The sequence below is a fragment of the Ambystoma mexicanum genome, chromosome 5q, assembly GCF_040938575.1.
Source record: "Ambystoma mexicanum isolate Mex_15411 chromosome 5q, UKY_AmexF1_1, whole genome shotgun sequence".
Lineage (NCBI taxonomy): Eukaryota > Metazoa > Chordata > Amphibia > Caudata > Ambystomatidae > Ambystoma > Ambystoma mexicanum.
The window spans coordinates 1,056,903,058-1,056,918,832 of NC_090933.1; the positions used below are offsets into that span (position 1 = coordinate 1,056,903,058).

A 15,775-nucleotide genomic window follows, 5' to 3' on the forward strand; every position below is an offset into this window, starting at 1 on the left:
GTCATCGGGAGCCGTCTTTTAAAAACTATCCCGCCCGCGGTTGGCGAGGTGTCCAAGCAGACCAGAAGGGTGAGATGAACGGTTGATGGGGAGCCAGTGGCCGAGCAGCGTCAATGAACGCAGAACGTAAGTAGTGGTCCACACAAATGGCAACAAGGTGTGAGGGTGGATGTAACATGTGCGGGAGGAGGGAGGTGTTAACTGTGATATATAGTAGTGAATAGCGGTAGCACATGCATGATAGTAGGGATCTGAGTGGAGGTAGATGTCCCTTTTCTATGTCTAGGGAACGTTCGGTCTTCGAGGTAAAAGGTTCCGGTGGTACACCGGGACTATTGACTTGATAGGCTCGGACTATAGAAGTATCTAAATAAGGTATTCCTATGAGTTGGACATTTTAGTTCGGAACATAGATGACCGTATCCCCGTAAGGGTTAGCTTAAGCTATCCTAGATTGCGGAAGGTGTATTATCGGTTAAGTCTTCTGGAGGGAGGCGTTTCGCATGTTGCGACGCGACAGGTGCAGTAATCACGTGGAATGAAGAGTATACTCCACACCAGAGAGGTGGGAAGACAGCTGTGGGGTTTGTGGATTTATGGGGTTTCTGTATGGGATTGAAGCAACAGGTAATTGTTCCTTGTGCGCACAAATTGTCTATCCATCTGTTTTTACTAATAGCTTGGTGACATCACCCATAGGTCGGTGCATAGGAGGATATGTTGTGATGGTGAGGAGCTAACGCTGCAGAATTGAGATTGGCAGAGAGGAGAAACAGTGGCGGTGCACGGAAGATGCATGCGCAAGATTGAGGCGGTGTGCCGGAGAATGGCAGTGCTGGTGAGGGAGGGGCTGTATGCTGAGTACGCCGTGTTAGGTGCAGAGCCACTTAGGCTCGTAGTGAGCAGAGGTGATAATTATTGCATTCTAACATCTTTCCCTTGACAGCGGATTATCGAAACCCTCGACTAGAGTTCAGGTAAAGAACATGATGTATCCTTTGTACAGCGGGGCGGTAACGCCCATTCAACATGTGCAAAGCATTTCCCCATACAAAGATAAAATAGTGAAATATAGCATCCAGTGGTCCAATGGTACGGAAGGCAAAATGCAGTTTCTCCAAAAGATATGCTGCAGTCACTGCTGACCCACTTACAGAGCACCTACCAGGGAAAGAAATTAGCAAACCGCATGTCCATATTTGTACTTTGGTGTATGTTCAAGGAGGACAGGAAATGGATGATGAGCCAACAGGAGGTAAAAGAGGAGGGATCGGACCCTTCCGCTCCGCCTCCAGCACCACCTAGTATAATATCCAACGATGCAGAGCAGGACATATACCCATATACGTAGAAACCACCCCCATATGCCAAAGACTAACAGCGAGGTCTGGGGCAGATGGCCAGCAGCTCCGAACTCGACGTGGAGGGGCTGCGGTGTGCAAAAACAGAGTTCGCGGGAATAGGGGTGGAGGAATGAGTAGCAGCACAGATACCTCTAAAATTAAAGTGGACTACAACAGGGGCAGCTGAAAGTGCAGCAACGGCAATAGAGAGCTTGGAGTTGGGACAATGGTCTCGTAAAAGGGCAGCGCAGGTGGATGATGATGAGGAGGAGGAGGAGCAACAACAACGAAGGGACGAGGAAGCAAGGCTCGAAACCGGTTACAGAGGATTTGAGGCACTGGGACTTGAGGTACAAGTGGACCTACCCCTTCGGCCTGCAATTTAAATTGAAGGACAGGGTGTACAGTTTTTTCCGCTGAAGTTATTGAACTTTCAACTCTCTCCTCTATCTGGAATATCTGTATTCTTACTTGCTGGATTTAGGCATCTCACCACGGATTCTGGATGGATGGGAAGGCCCCCTCAGGTCCCCTCTCAGCTGCAGGTGTTCCACTGCGTCTTGAATATCCCCTGGGCCAGTGTGGTGTTGCCATGGCCTGCGGCACCTCGTACTCTCTGTAAACCTCCCCAGGCTGCTGTGTACCCAGGTGAGGTTTAGATAAGCACCCAGTGAGGTTGCTTACCACTTCTTATCAGGATACCGGGACACCAAAGAGGCAGCGGGCGGTATGCTCCGCCCACCACTGCAGATGGCAGCTCGGCCACTCCTGGTGCTGTCCAAGCACAGTCTCACTGAGGCAGCCCTGTCGCCAGCAATCCTGTGCCGGCCCCTCTGCTCCTGATGTTGCCTGACTGCGGGATCACCAACGGGCTGCAAGGCGTTCACTGGCAGCCGCCCTCTTCGTTATCCAGGCCATACTCGTCGGGCCGCTGCTTCTGCTGCACCTCGATCCCCCATCTCTCTCCAGCGAGGGATCGAGCGTTCCCCTGCAGCTTCCCACGATTTTATATGGCCATTGTCGAGTCGCCTGCAGGGCTATATGAATGCTGCCATTTGCATATTTCGGGCCGGTGGATGGAGAGTCAACAGCAGGCTCACCTCTCTGCCATCTTGGCCACGCCACCTTCCTTTTTTTTAACTTTTTTTTTAACACTATCGAGTAATGTAAAACAAGTTGTTTTCTCTTTTAATTCTACTTGCTGTAAGTTGCTGCCGTTTGTTTTTTCCTCTTGTTTTTTTTCTTTTAAAGTGTTTCCTCTTTGTTGGCATTCCATTAATCTCATGCAAAATTCTGTTATCATGGTTTGTTAGAACATAGATGGTGTCAACTATGGCGGGCTGTGGTTAAAATGACCCTCTCATTGTTTGATCGTAATGTGTTTTTTCGGCTAATGGAGCAAACCCTTTTATGTGACGATGTCATCAAGACTGCCGATACGGCTTCATGGCAAGGAATTCCGGGAATGGTATAGGCATTCTGGTCGAATGATTGTGACTTGCTTAAGACCTGTTGTGATTGGTCTTGTTTACTATTGACTGGATGAACGTTGTTGTTTGTGGTGTGTTGAGTGCTTTGAATCCTGCATATGTCTTTACATGTTCTTATCGGGTAATGAATTGCCACTAGTGTCTAGGGTGTTATATCCGCCTTACGTCCCGCTATGCAGTGACGTAAGGCGCTATCAATAAAAGCCCTGCTCCCGCTACGTTTTCTTGCCGCCCGAGGCCCTTCTCTCCTGCTTCCCACCGACGCATCGGCCGGGGAGCAGAATACAACACTGGCGACGAGGAAAGTAATACGAATGGCGCACGCGACACCCAGTGATTGAAGCCCTCAGCACGGGCATCATTTTTGGAATCACGGTGGGGGGTGGCCGGGGGGGGGGGCATCCCCCACCAGAAAAAAAAAAGAAAATATACAAAAGACATTGACGCCATCCTTGTGTCTCTACAGACACTTACCACAACTGCCATTGCCCTAACACCTGGAGGCCCAACACCAACTGGCAGACCTCCTGGGGCCCAACAGCCTGGGATAAGGAGACACGCAGGAGCCTCGTGCCTTACGTCCTGACTCACGACGTGGGAGCCAAGCAAGGACGCAAACTGCACACCATGGTGAGGGGGGTATCATATCGCGTGCGCACGTTCAGGTCCACGCACGATGGCAACAGGCGTCTCCACCCTCGGGCCAGCACGCCCTCCAGAATGGCCGCCAACTTGTCACCATCCACGCCACACACCTGCTCACAAGGAGGGACGACGGTGGCGCTCAGCCCTTTCGACCCATACATCGACCCCCCCCCCCCCCCCCACCCCCTCGGTTGCAGCTGTGGATACAAAAATTCGAGATGGCCATGGATTGCAAAGACATTACCACATCAAGGAAAATTAGGTTGCACCTCCTACTTAATGTCGGGGACGAGGTTCTACGGATATTCAACTCGATGGCAATAGCAGATGGCTCTGACGTCTACCAACAAACCAAAGATGCTCTCACGGCCCACTTCATGCCCCAGTTAAATCCGGACTATGAAACTTCATTTTCTGTACCACTATCCAGCTGGAGGACGAGACGCTGGACGCCTATTACACCAGGTTCCGGAAACTCGCGATCTGCGAACTTGCCGATATTGAAAAGGAAATCAGACGCCAGATTATCAATGGGATACACTCAGAAAAGCTAAGGAGAATGGTACTAAGGGATAAAGGCATATCTCAGACCAGAATCCTGGAACTCGGCCGCCAGAGGGAGTTGGCACATGCCAGAGCAGCGCATATGGGCACGACCCTGCAGAAACTCCAGCCTGCACTTACGATGGAGACTGTGGCCCAAATCACAAACCGCCAATACACGAGGGACGAGGCCAGCGGCAACAACCCCTCCCACCCCCCGATGGCAACCAAGAACCCCAGGACCCACTGAATGTGGGTGGTCCGAAGGACCTCGCCACGGAAGCAGTAACTGCCCGGCCCAAGGTACCACATCCGGAGCATGTGCCAGAAAGGACCACTACGCAAAAGTATGCAGGTCATCTGGGCTACCACAAAACCCCCAAAACACCTCGACAAAAACTCAGGGTAGAAGAAGAAGAAACAAGCCAGTGCCGCTGTGTCGAGACCGCCAACTCGTTGACCGATGAGGAAGGGGACGATGTTGCACACACCCAGAAAGAGATAGCAAACGATCAATGGAGAAAAGAAAAAAGGTGTACCTGGTCTCAGCACTGAACTACGGAGACACAACGCCCATGAAAAGACTGAGAAGACAGAAATGTCAAGTGGCCATCCAAGGCCAAGAAACGCAAATGACTATAGACACTGGGGCGTCTGTCAACGTCATGTCAATGACCGCATTCAGAAGATTACGGCCCCCACCAGTCCTGAAAACAATGGACACGCTGTTATTTGTGTATGGGTGCAAAACTCCACTGCCCATAGTAGGACAATTCTGGACCAGACTCGGCAAGGGCGGCAAGTCACTGCAGTCTAAAATTTATGTCATGAACACAGGAATTGAGTGTCTACTGAGTGGAGACACGGCAGAGGATCTGGGGCTTATGTTTCATCTGTGAGTTGACCGATATACAAGACATCGACAGCATTCTCGGAAAGTACCCGGACCTCCTCAAGGGTATTGGATGCCTAAAAGAAAAGTCCATCAAACTTCACATTGATGAGTCCGTTCAACCACGAGCAGTGCGACACCGAAGGACTCTGTTCCACATATGAAATCAGGTGGAGAAAGAGCTCCGTGCACTCAAAAGCGGGCATCATTGAACAACACCTTGGGTGTCACCCATGGTTGTTAACCAAGAAACCCAAACAACCGGGCAAAGTGAGACTATGCATTGACATGCTCCGCCCCAACGCAGCGATAAAATGGGAGCGGCACATCACCCCAACCCTCGATGAAATCATAGTAGACATCACAGGATCCAAAATCTTCTCCAAAGTCGACCTCCATGCTGGATACCACCAACTGAAACTCCACCGGGACTCCAGGTACATCACAACGTTCTCCACTCACATAGGCCTGCGCAGATATACACTACTCAGCTTTGGAATTTCTTCTGCGGCCAAAGTGTTTCAGCAAACCATCTAGAAGGTGATACGTGGCATCCCGGGGGTACTCAACGTCAGCGATGACATTCTCATCCACGCAGATGGCAAGGAAGAGCATGTACGACGGCTCAACATGCTACTCAGCAGGCTAGAGAGTGCAGGTCTAATAATCGACAAGGACAAGTGTGAACTCCTAAAGGAAGAGATCTCGTTTTTTGGATACACATTCAACAGCGCAGGCATCTCCGCGGACCCTCAAAAAGTAGCGGACATCCAGGCTGCCTTGCCCCCTACCACACCAACTGAGGTACGCAGTTTTCTAGGGATGGCAACTTACTGCGGAAGGTTCACCCCCAACCTGGCCACACTATCTGAACCCCTAAGAAGACTCAGAATGCAAGCACGAAATGGGTCTGGAGCCCCACCTGCCAGGAAGCGTTCAAACCAATCAAGGCGTCACTCTCGGCGGACACCACCATGGCATACTACGATCCCTCATTATCGACCAAACTATATGTCAACGGCAGCCCAGTGGGTCTAGGAGCAATCCTCATCCAAGTGGCCAATACAGGAGAGTCGATGCCGACTGCGTATGCCTCCCGCGCCCTGACACCGACAGAGCAACGGTACTCCCATATTGAAAAGGAAGCAATCGCAGTGCTCTGGGGCTGTTGCCATTTTCATTTGTAGCTGTACGGCCGAAAGTTCAAGGCATACACGGACCCCAGACCACTCCTCCCCATTTTCACAGGCTCTTCATCGCACCCCGCAGCCAGAATAGGGAAGTGGCTACTACACCGTCAACAGTATGACATTGAGCTGGCATACCAACCAGGCAGTGGGAACCCAGCAGATTTCCTGTCCAGGCACCCAAGAGCGGCCACGCCAGGGGAGATACACGTGGCTCAGGAAACGGAGGAACACATCTGCCATGTTGCAGACGCCATGAAACCGAGAGCGATCGGCATCGAAGACATTGTAGAGGCCACGCAAGCCGACCCATGCTGTGATCTGGTGAAAGACCCAATCCTCTCTGGTGAATGGAAATCCTTCCTACGGAATATTCACAGTCGCACTGCCTAAGCCAAAGAGTTCCACGCTGGCATCTTCGCAGTAAGGAAAGACCTGTCAATCACAGAGGAAGGGCTCATTCTAAGAGGGACTCGAATAGTCATCCCCGCAAGCATGCAAGACAGAGTTGTAGCGTTGGCGCACGAAGGTCACCAGGGCATGGTAAGGAACAAGGCCCGGATCGGACACCGTGTCTGGTTCCCACACATCGATGGAAAAAGTGGAGCAGCTCATCACAACATGCCTCCCATGTCAAATCACGGGCGCCCCGCCCAATCCCGAGCCCATACTATTGGCAGAGTGGGGGTCCTCCAGATGGGACGCCATCAGCGTCGACTTCTGCAAGATGCAGGAGGGCACGTACCTATTAGTGGCAATCGATGACCACTCCAGGTACCCTGAGGTTAAAATCTTATCCTCCACAGCAGCAGAGGTGGTCATACCCGCGATGGAAAAAATGTTCGCCACTCGTGGCCTCCCACGGCGGATTCGGAGTGACAATGGACCACCGTTCCAAGGAAAAGAATTCAAGAGGTATCTCACCGACCTCAACATCCACTACCATCACATAATGCCTAGATGGCCACAGGCCAACGGAGACGTGGAAAGATTCATGCGAACCATCAACAAAGTATTGCGCCTGTCTCGCGTCAACTCAAGCCCCTGGAGTGTGGACTTATACAGGTTCCTGAGGAATTACAGAGTAACACCCCACAGCACCACAGAGATACCACCGGCGGACACATTGTATGGAACCATAATTAACTCATCCATTCCACACCAGCCGAGCAGGGGCACGGACATGTACGACAGGACACGAACTGAACAAAGGACTGTGGCGAATGAACACATGAGCACCAAGAGAAACGCCAAGAGGTCCAATCACTGAGTTGGTGACCAGGTGATAATGGTGAGAAACCCATCCAAGTCAAAGCTGGACACCCAGTACGACTCGGTCCCATGGACCGAGTCGTACTTGGTTATAACACAAAGGCAGGGGACCATGATAACAGCCACGAGGGGACAAAGACACGTCACAAGAAACGCGTCATGGTTCAAGGCGGTACCAGAGACCTGTGGACGGACGGAGAGCAACAACCAATGGAAGAGGAAGACCCGCAAATCGAAGAGGAGCGTCACCATCAGGAAGACGAAGCGACCATGGACGGTGGAGTGGAAGAGCTGCGGAGCGAACCAAAGCCGAACAATGAAGGTAAGCAACCCAATGGGAGTCGGGGGGGGGGGGGGGGGGTGGGGGGATGCTCCAAGAACTGCGCCCAGACCCCCTGAAAGACTGAGTGATAAAAGACCAGCCCGCGAGGCAACCGAACTCACCGTTTGGAGCATTAGTTAAAGACATCATGTTTGTTAATGTTTTTGTTGGAAAAAAGGAGGCATGTTATATCCGCCTTACGTCCCGCTACGCAGTGACGTAAGGCGCGATCAATAAAAGCCCCGCCCCCGCTACGGTAGTTCCGCGGCATGACAGCAACACCAGCGTGTCCGTGTCTTTCTGCTCCAGCCGGAGCTGCACAGCGGGGCCTTGCCGCCCGAGGCCCTTCTCTCCTGCTTCCCGCCGACGCATCGGCCGGGGAGCAGAATACAACAGGGGGGAGCATTTACTACACCCGCATTCAACGGCCTCTGTAAAATAGATGCAAGACTATTGATCACCGGATCTGTCAGAGTTTAAAAGTATGGCTTATGTTAGTTTCATCAGGGGATTATATTCTCTGCACAGAGCAAGTATCACTCTGTTCGGGGCCGCCTGACGCAGGCCTCACGTCGGCCTGTGGGCTTTAACACAAGTTCAGGAGAGAGTTGTCAATCGTTGTTGTCCTAATGGAGGTCGTAGATGGGTCCCTCCCTTTTTCCTCCATGCTTCTTATGACAGTTGGAAAAATAGTCAGTGATTTATTTATTTTTTCTGTTTTTGGGGTGGATCTCGTGCAGCGACAATGTTCTGGCCTCTTTAAGCCTTTCTGCATCAATATTTTCACCACAGTCGGAAAGACTCAAGCTATACAAGTTGCAGGCCATGGGGACTGCCATCAGGTATCCTTCGATTGCAAATGGGAGATGAAATCACTAATGATAAAAAAAGAAAACGTGCGTCTCCAAACACCGTCTGTTAACTGGGTTAGTATAGGGGAGCAAAGATCTTCCTGTTTTTGACAGCCGTCTCTGACCGCGGATTCCCGACTGCAGTGCACTTAGCTGAGCATGCCCAGTTTAAAAAAAAAAAAACTATATTCAATAGGAGGAGCACCAACCAAACTGCAATGCCACATGTAGATAAGGGTACAAAGCCTTCACAGAGAGCCAGAGCGAAGTGGAAACACTGGCGACACACTTCGGAAAGGGAATTGTCTTTTTTTACTCACTATATAACAATTGTTTCCCCCTCCCCCCTCAGTTTCAAAAATCTGAAAACGTTATTACTTGAAAATCTTACCTGGAGCTCCCCCCTCCTTTGAGTCCACATAAGTGACCCAGTATTTTGAACTATGTAAAACGAAAGGATGCTATAGCCCTCAACCTTTAGCCAATGCCTTTGTTTATACTTTTGCCATTTGGAAACTGCCTACACACAATGATTCCATCCACCCACATACAGTCCTGCCAATGATCACACTGTGAATTCAAAGTTTCGGAACACTGCTCCAATAGTGTTTTCCCAAGCCTCATCACCATTACCTTGGTATAAATCACACGTTCTGTGTTGATTAAATTGATGGGTCTATAGTTTTTCTTTAGTTCAATCTCTCTACCAGCCTTCACAGGACTCTATTCATTGCATATAAGCGAGTGCTACCAGCAAGGCTGTTCATGTGTGATGGGTCTGCAAATTTGCCATACAACACTAAGGATCACTTATCTGGCCCTGAGACCTTTCCGTTCTTAATAGCTTTAATAGAATCCCTAACCATACATAACTGTCCTGCCCGAATGGCTCTGCAAAGCTTGACTGGAGGATCCCGAGCTTCCAGCTGCGTTTCGTCCGTGTCATGGCAATCGGTAAAGTGTCTCATAATAAGGTACACCTTCAGTGAAGCAGCACCGCACCAAGAGCTACCTGTCTGTGCACCGCGTGCGCTAACTGCAATCCACTTGTATGCATGGAGGCAGGAATACACCGAAATGAGTGGTGGTGAGCTTAGCATCGCTTTACCTCATTTCTAACAGTGAGTCTATTCCTTGCGGTCAGCTTTAGCTGAAAAAACAAGAATGGTGCCATTTTCCATTAAATTGCCACTTTTTCTTTTTCACTAGTAGAATGGTGTTACAGGCTAGATATTTCTTATGACTTTAAATAGCAACTTAATATTGAAGATATTTGTCATGGTCATACTCCAGGATTTAAAGTATGTGTCAAAGTCTGTTGGTGGAATCGAGGCAAATGTGACACATAATAGTCCTAAGTTAGTTCAGTCAAGTTGTATACAGATGCTTTCTTGAAAGCTACCATCTTTATTCATGTTTCTTTTCTAATAAAAAGGTATCTAGAACCAAACTTTGATATAGCCTGTCCCCACTACTGGACATGGTGGGGGGGTAACTGTAGTGAAATCGTTATGGAAACAGATGACAGCTAATGTGCTGTTTCATTCACTTTGTAGGAAATGTGTATGATTTTATGTTTGCAATAACATTTCTATTTAATCTAAGACATAGCTACTTGTTTTGATCAAAAAAGTTAAATGTCCTCAACTATAAGGATAAAATCAGTCAAGGTGAAGTTAGCCAAATGTTCCTTTTAATAGTTACATTTGTGTCTGTTCATCTTTTGTAAGGAAGTTCTGTTAATGGAATGCCTGATAGATAGTAGTTACTTTTTATAACATTGAACCTATACTAACTTGTGCAAATGATCACTTAGAATTTGCCTGATGGTAATAAATACCTGGAACTTTGCTTCATTTTGAGGTTTGATGATCTAAAGGACTGGGAATCAAAAACATGGAATACACAAGATTCGGATCATATATACTAATTGTAAAACTGGTGCCCTGTTTTCTTGTGCCATGCCATTTGACGGGGCTTCGCTTTTCCCTGTTATCATTTCATAAAGAAAATGGATTAATATTCTCATTTTTTAATTCTGGCCATGGACCAATAACCTCCTCCCACTGCCAGCTTAATTCATTTTTTGTGCAATTGCTGTTAATCTGCTTTTATATAGTGCTAGTTGGTAGATGATACAATTTAGAATTCAGTATTTAATTCTTGCTGCTATGATCTTGAGCGTTTAACTTAATAACCTTTGTTGCGCTCCATCTTGTTGCCGGTCATTACATTATTCAATCCATGTGTTTATTATAATGTCCATTTTTAAGTACTACATTTCCTAACACAATGCATTGGAAAGTGAGATGTCCAACACTGTACCCCCTTTTTATTTTAGCATGCACAGCGGCTGGTTCTCCAGGTCAAAGAAAGTGGTTCTTTGCCACCCAAGGAATATGTGGTGCTTTTCAGGTATGTATAATATTTGAGTAGACTTGTATTTGTTCCTCAGTTCTTGCAGGACAACCTTATTAACGCAGTTGTCTTACTATATCTCTGTAGTTTGCAAACCCTGTTTGGGAGGAACTCTCTATGTGCAATGAGGAAGAGGACAGTGAAGATACTGTGCCAACATCTGTCGAGGAATGCCTAGCTGCTATTCAAAGTCTCAATGAAGAAGAAAGTGTCATGCGAGATGCTTCTCAAACGGAGTAGGTGGATTCTGTTTGCTGCATTTTGTATTTCCGAAGATGAATAGTAACACTGTATTATCTGGTGATTTGAATTGCAGTCATAACTGTCTTGCAGGTCGATGTTCTTGGGTTTCCTCTTTTTGAGCGTGTGCTAACTGGGTTCACTTTTTGTACGGTGTTTTACTTAGCTATAATTATTAATTTCTTAGGTCTGAACTCTTTATATATACATATATCATGTGGACTAAAGTATACCTGCAGTGCAGAAGTGTTAGACTGGAAAAAGTAGACGTTTAATCAGTGACCTTGTAGAACAGTCTCCGGAGTTTCTTGCGCTTTTGAAACATAACAATTATGTTTTGTTTAAAATCATTCTTTTATTTTCTATTTTCCTCATTGTTTCAATTTCGAAATGCTTCTTCCATCTGTATTGTTGAGGACGTTTTTTCATGCTGTTTTGGAGACAAGGAGCCCCCCGCAAAGCTAGGCAAACGGGATTACCTTAAGCTTTCTTTGTCTCACCTACTGGTAGATTTTCTTGAACAGGTAAGGCAAAGTTATAGGAGGACAATGGGGTAGAAGAAAATACAGGTTAGCACAGTATTACGTTCAATAAAGGACTGTAGACACAGTAGGGTTAGGAACGTGTATTCTAGGGCTCGGTTAACTAAGTAGAGATGTTGGTGTAAATTCCAAGTATTTCTGGTTCCACAGGCAAGGGGAATTCCGGGAGTGTGGGTGGTGGAGTCACATGCGCGCATTCATTGGTTCTGTGGTGCAGTGCAGGTCTTTCTGATGCAGCGGACATTAGTCTTTGGGGACGGATACAGTTCAGGCAGTCCTTGCATTGATGATATCTTATATTCCAGTAGGGATTTACTTTAAGTACATCCAAGAAGATGTCATATTCTGCTATCACAAAAGTTATACAAAATGGTGTGATATTTTTGAATACCTAAAAAGAAAATGGAATGGAAGAATTCTATAGCAGATAAAGCATTTCTCCAAATACAATACATTGGGTTTCATATTTATTGTTTAATTAGTTATTCTGAGAAGCCATCTGAACCGCCATCTGAGCCAATTTATGTCAGATGGTTCAAATGGGTTAATGGTCTCTATGCATCTGGAAAACAAAATACTGGACCCACTTAGTAACTCTTGCATACAGATTTATCTAGATTTATATTTCCTCCATTTGTAAAGCGCTCCTTCACCAAGAAGGCATCCTGGTGCACAAGTGGAGAAGAAGACCGAGATGGAAGGAACAGCCAGAATAATCTCAAAACAAGAGTCTTCAGGTGGTGTGAAAAAAAGATGATTTTCCGTAGCACATAGATCGCACGGAAGCTTGTTCCATAGTCTCATGGCACCCACCGAAAAGGCACAACCACCGATCATAGAGTACAGGGGTCATCTGATACCACCATATAAAAATTGTACTCCAAAAAGCAGCACACTCTGGGCAAGAATCAATGCTTTTTATTACAGCTGGGCGAGCACAAACCAAACTTAACAGTGGACTGAAAATGCTTGATGAAAGAGGAAATCTGGGTATGCAGCGAACATTAGTTTATCTACCTGCCGAAATGCACTCGTAGTTACGTGAACAGTGGTCCATTTCCCCTCTACCCCCGAGTGACCATGGGATTGCCTTGTTGACCCATCATTACATCACCCAGTGCTGTCTCAGCTGCTTCGGTCTGCCCATGCCGCACAGCCGGAGCTTCGTCTCCCTCCTCCCTAATCTGTGGTGTGTTGATCATGTGTTCAGGGCAGGTTTCTCAGGTGAGGCCCAACCTGGGGGCATCCCTGCTAAGTGTTACCTGGGATTTTTCTCAATCTCATCGTAGTCTACATAAGCTCCCTGGGCCAATGGCATACACAGTGCAACCTTACGCCCGTATTTCGAATGGATTGTGTCCTCCAATGTATTTCTCATCTCAGATGTATCCCATCCAGCTTTGGCTGCTTTGGAAAAATGTTCTCAGCGGAGTGCACCGTGCTTCGATGCCGTCGAGTCGATGGTCCCTCGAAGGCCTCTGTCGAGGGTGACGTCATTGGGTATACAAGTAGCACGCGCGGCGCCCGTTGGACTCAGTTCCGTTTTTCCGCAACACGTGTTGCTTCGGAGACTCAGCGCGCCTCGAGCAGTTCTGTGATGCAGTAAATACTAGAAGATATTCGATATGTCATCGTCGTCGACCCTGACTACGGCCCCGCAATTGGGATTCAAAAAGTGTAAATCCTGCAATTCGAAAATGTCCATCACGGACCCGCACCGGGAATGTCTGTAGTGTCTAGGGGAAGGCCACGACATGGAGACCTGTACGAAGTGTCAGGCGATGACGGGGAAGGCCTTGCGAGAGAGGAAGGGAAAACTGCAGGTAGGTCATAAACCCGACTTAAAAGCCTCTAGCGTCGAGTTGAGGAATCTCCTCGATGCGAAAGGCATCGGTCTAGGTCCCGAAGCGGTTCTCATCGCTCTTAGTCTTTGATGGAAAAAGTCCAAGAAAAGACGCCACCGGTCCCCTTCCACATCGTCCTCGGACGAATCCCCAAAAAGGATGAAATGCCCCACAAAACATTCTTCCTCCGAAGAGTGGGAAGCATTCAGGATAAAAATTATGGAGGTGTTTGAAAAAGCAAAGCCTCGGTTTGCGCCTTCTTCGTAAGCCAGCCGGGAGCGTTGCGTTCCGACACTCGCGCGTCCTCGAGCCCGGATGATCGAAGGAGGAAGGATCGGGAACCTTCCAGGACCCTGAGCGAAAAAGACCAGTCGAGTCGACCGTTCGAGGTCACAGACGCCGTCTGAAACCCGATGCACCTCAAAGGGCAAGTCTTCGAAGAGCGCCTCGACGCCCTCGAAGCCAGCTCCGTGGACGACCACTATTTAGTCGGCGCCATCGACGCCTTTGTCGACGTCGACCCCGAAGCCCTCCGCGCCAAATATTACAAAGGCTCCAGTTCAGCCAACTCAGCCAGAAGCTGTAAAAATAACAGCATAAGAGAAGGCTGCAAAGGCTGTAATGCCTTCAGGTTCCACTGATACACCTCTCCCAGAAAAGGTTTTTAAACATCTTCCAAGGAAAGAATTTTTCAAATCCTTAACTTCCATATTTGAAGAACAGTAGAGAGCTGATGAGGAGAATGTTCCTTTTGGACTGGAATATGGCACCCCAAATGTCCCAGAATGCCTGATTTCTGAGGAAAGCAGGATGAGGGACCTGGTGGAACACCTTACATATAATGCAAGTGGCATTGATACTTCGCCTGAAACAGATTTTGGCAGGCCAGAACCAGAGGAACATCCCAGTCCCTCAAACCATCAACTAATGACAAAGGTGGTCGATTATTTAGGATGGGCTAGACCACCAACTCAATTCATCCAGGATGATCTGACCGATATATTGGATCATGGTCCCACTGAAGATCCGATTTTACCCTTGCATGTAGCCTTGTAAAATAGGGTGGCCAAAAATTGGGAGACTCCGGACTCTATTCCTCCGGTAAATAAAATCCAGACTTCAAAATACCGCCCTTCCAGTAGGATCCCAGCTATCTGTCAAAACACCCCACTCCCGAGAGTCCGGTGGTCCAGGCAGCCACAGCTTCAAATAAAGTGGCGTACCCTTCTATCCCTCCGGATAGGGATGGCCAGCGTGTGGATGGTTGGGCACGCACGGTATTTTCAACTGGGAGTATGGCGTCGGCCAACTCCACATGTGCCTTGGCAAAATATTCATACACTCTGTGGGAGTGCATTGCAATGGCGGCAGAGCACATACCAGAAGGGAATGAAAGGGAAGAATTCCTAGCCATTGTTAAAGATGGAAAGGAGGCCATGCAGGAATCTCTTCAATCTGGATTGGACACTGCAGATAGTGTGAGCAGATCCATGGGCACAGTAATGCGCAGATTTGCGTGGTTACGGAAGTCTGGTTTTGCACGAGACTAGCAAAACCGTCTTCGGAACATGCCCTTTGACGGGTCTCCCCTTTTTGGAAACGAGGCTGATGAGAGCCTTGAGAGGTTGCAGACCTCAAAAGCAGCTGCCAAGTCTTTCGGAGCTGCTATTAGACAACCTCCGCCTTTTCGTGCATCCGTACAATCTTGGAGGGGACGATCTTATCGTTACTACTCCTCATATGGAAAGGCGAGAGGAATGGCCAGTCAAAGGGGCCAGAGAAAGGCCATTCGTGGTGGACGAGGAAAATGTGCAAAGCCAGCTCCAGCTGCAACCTCTTTGCCATCAGCGGCCGCAGCAACCGCCACAAAACCACTTTGAGGACTTGCATCACAAGATGCCTGTGGGAGGCAGGCTGTTGCAGCATCTGCATGAATGGCGAGCCATTACTTCTGATGTTTGGGCTCTAGAAATAATAGCCCAATGTTACTGCCTTCCTTTTCTAATGCAACCTCAAAGCAATCCACCAGGGAGACACCCTTTGAAGTTTTCAGACCCACTCCTACAGCAGGAAGTTCTAATCATGCTGGAGAAAGGTGCTATAGAACCATTACCTGTAGCGGAGAGGAACAAGGGATGGTACTCCCCTTACTTTTTGATCCCCAAAATGGACGGAGGACTGAGACC

The 15,775-nt window shown here is 48.2% G+C and overlaps 1 protein-coding gene across 2 annotated transcripts in view; it reads left to right on the forward strand.

The window, feature by feature from the left end:
- Positions 1-15,775, forward strand: part of MTBP (MDM2 binding protein) — a 701,292-nt gene that overhangs the window by 45,529 nt on the left and 639,988 nt on the right. For both annotated transcript variants that reach the window (XM_069621563.1, XM_069621564.1), the window contains exons 3-4: positions 10,887-10,960; positions 11,051-11,199. In XM_069621563.1, the coding sequence (XP_069477664.1) occupies positions 10,887-10,960; positions 11,051-11,199 (223 nt within the window). The remainder of the gene's footprint in view (positions 1-10,886; positions 10,961-11,050; positions 11,200-15,775) is intronic.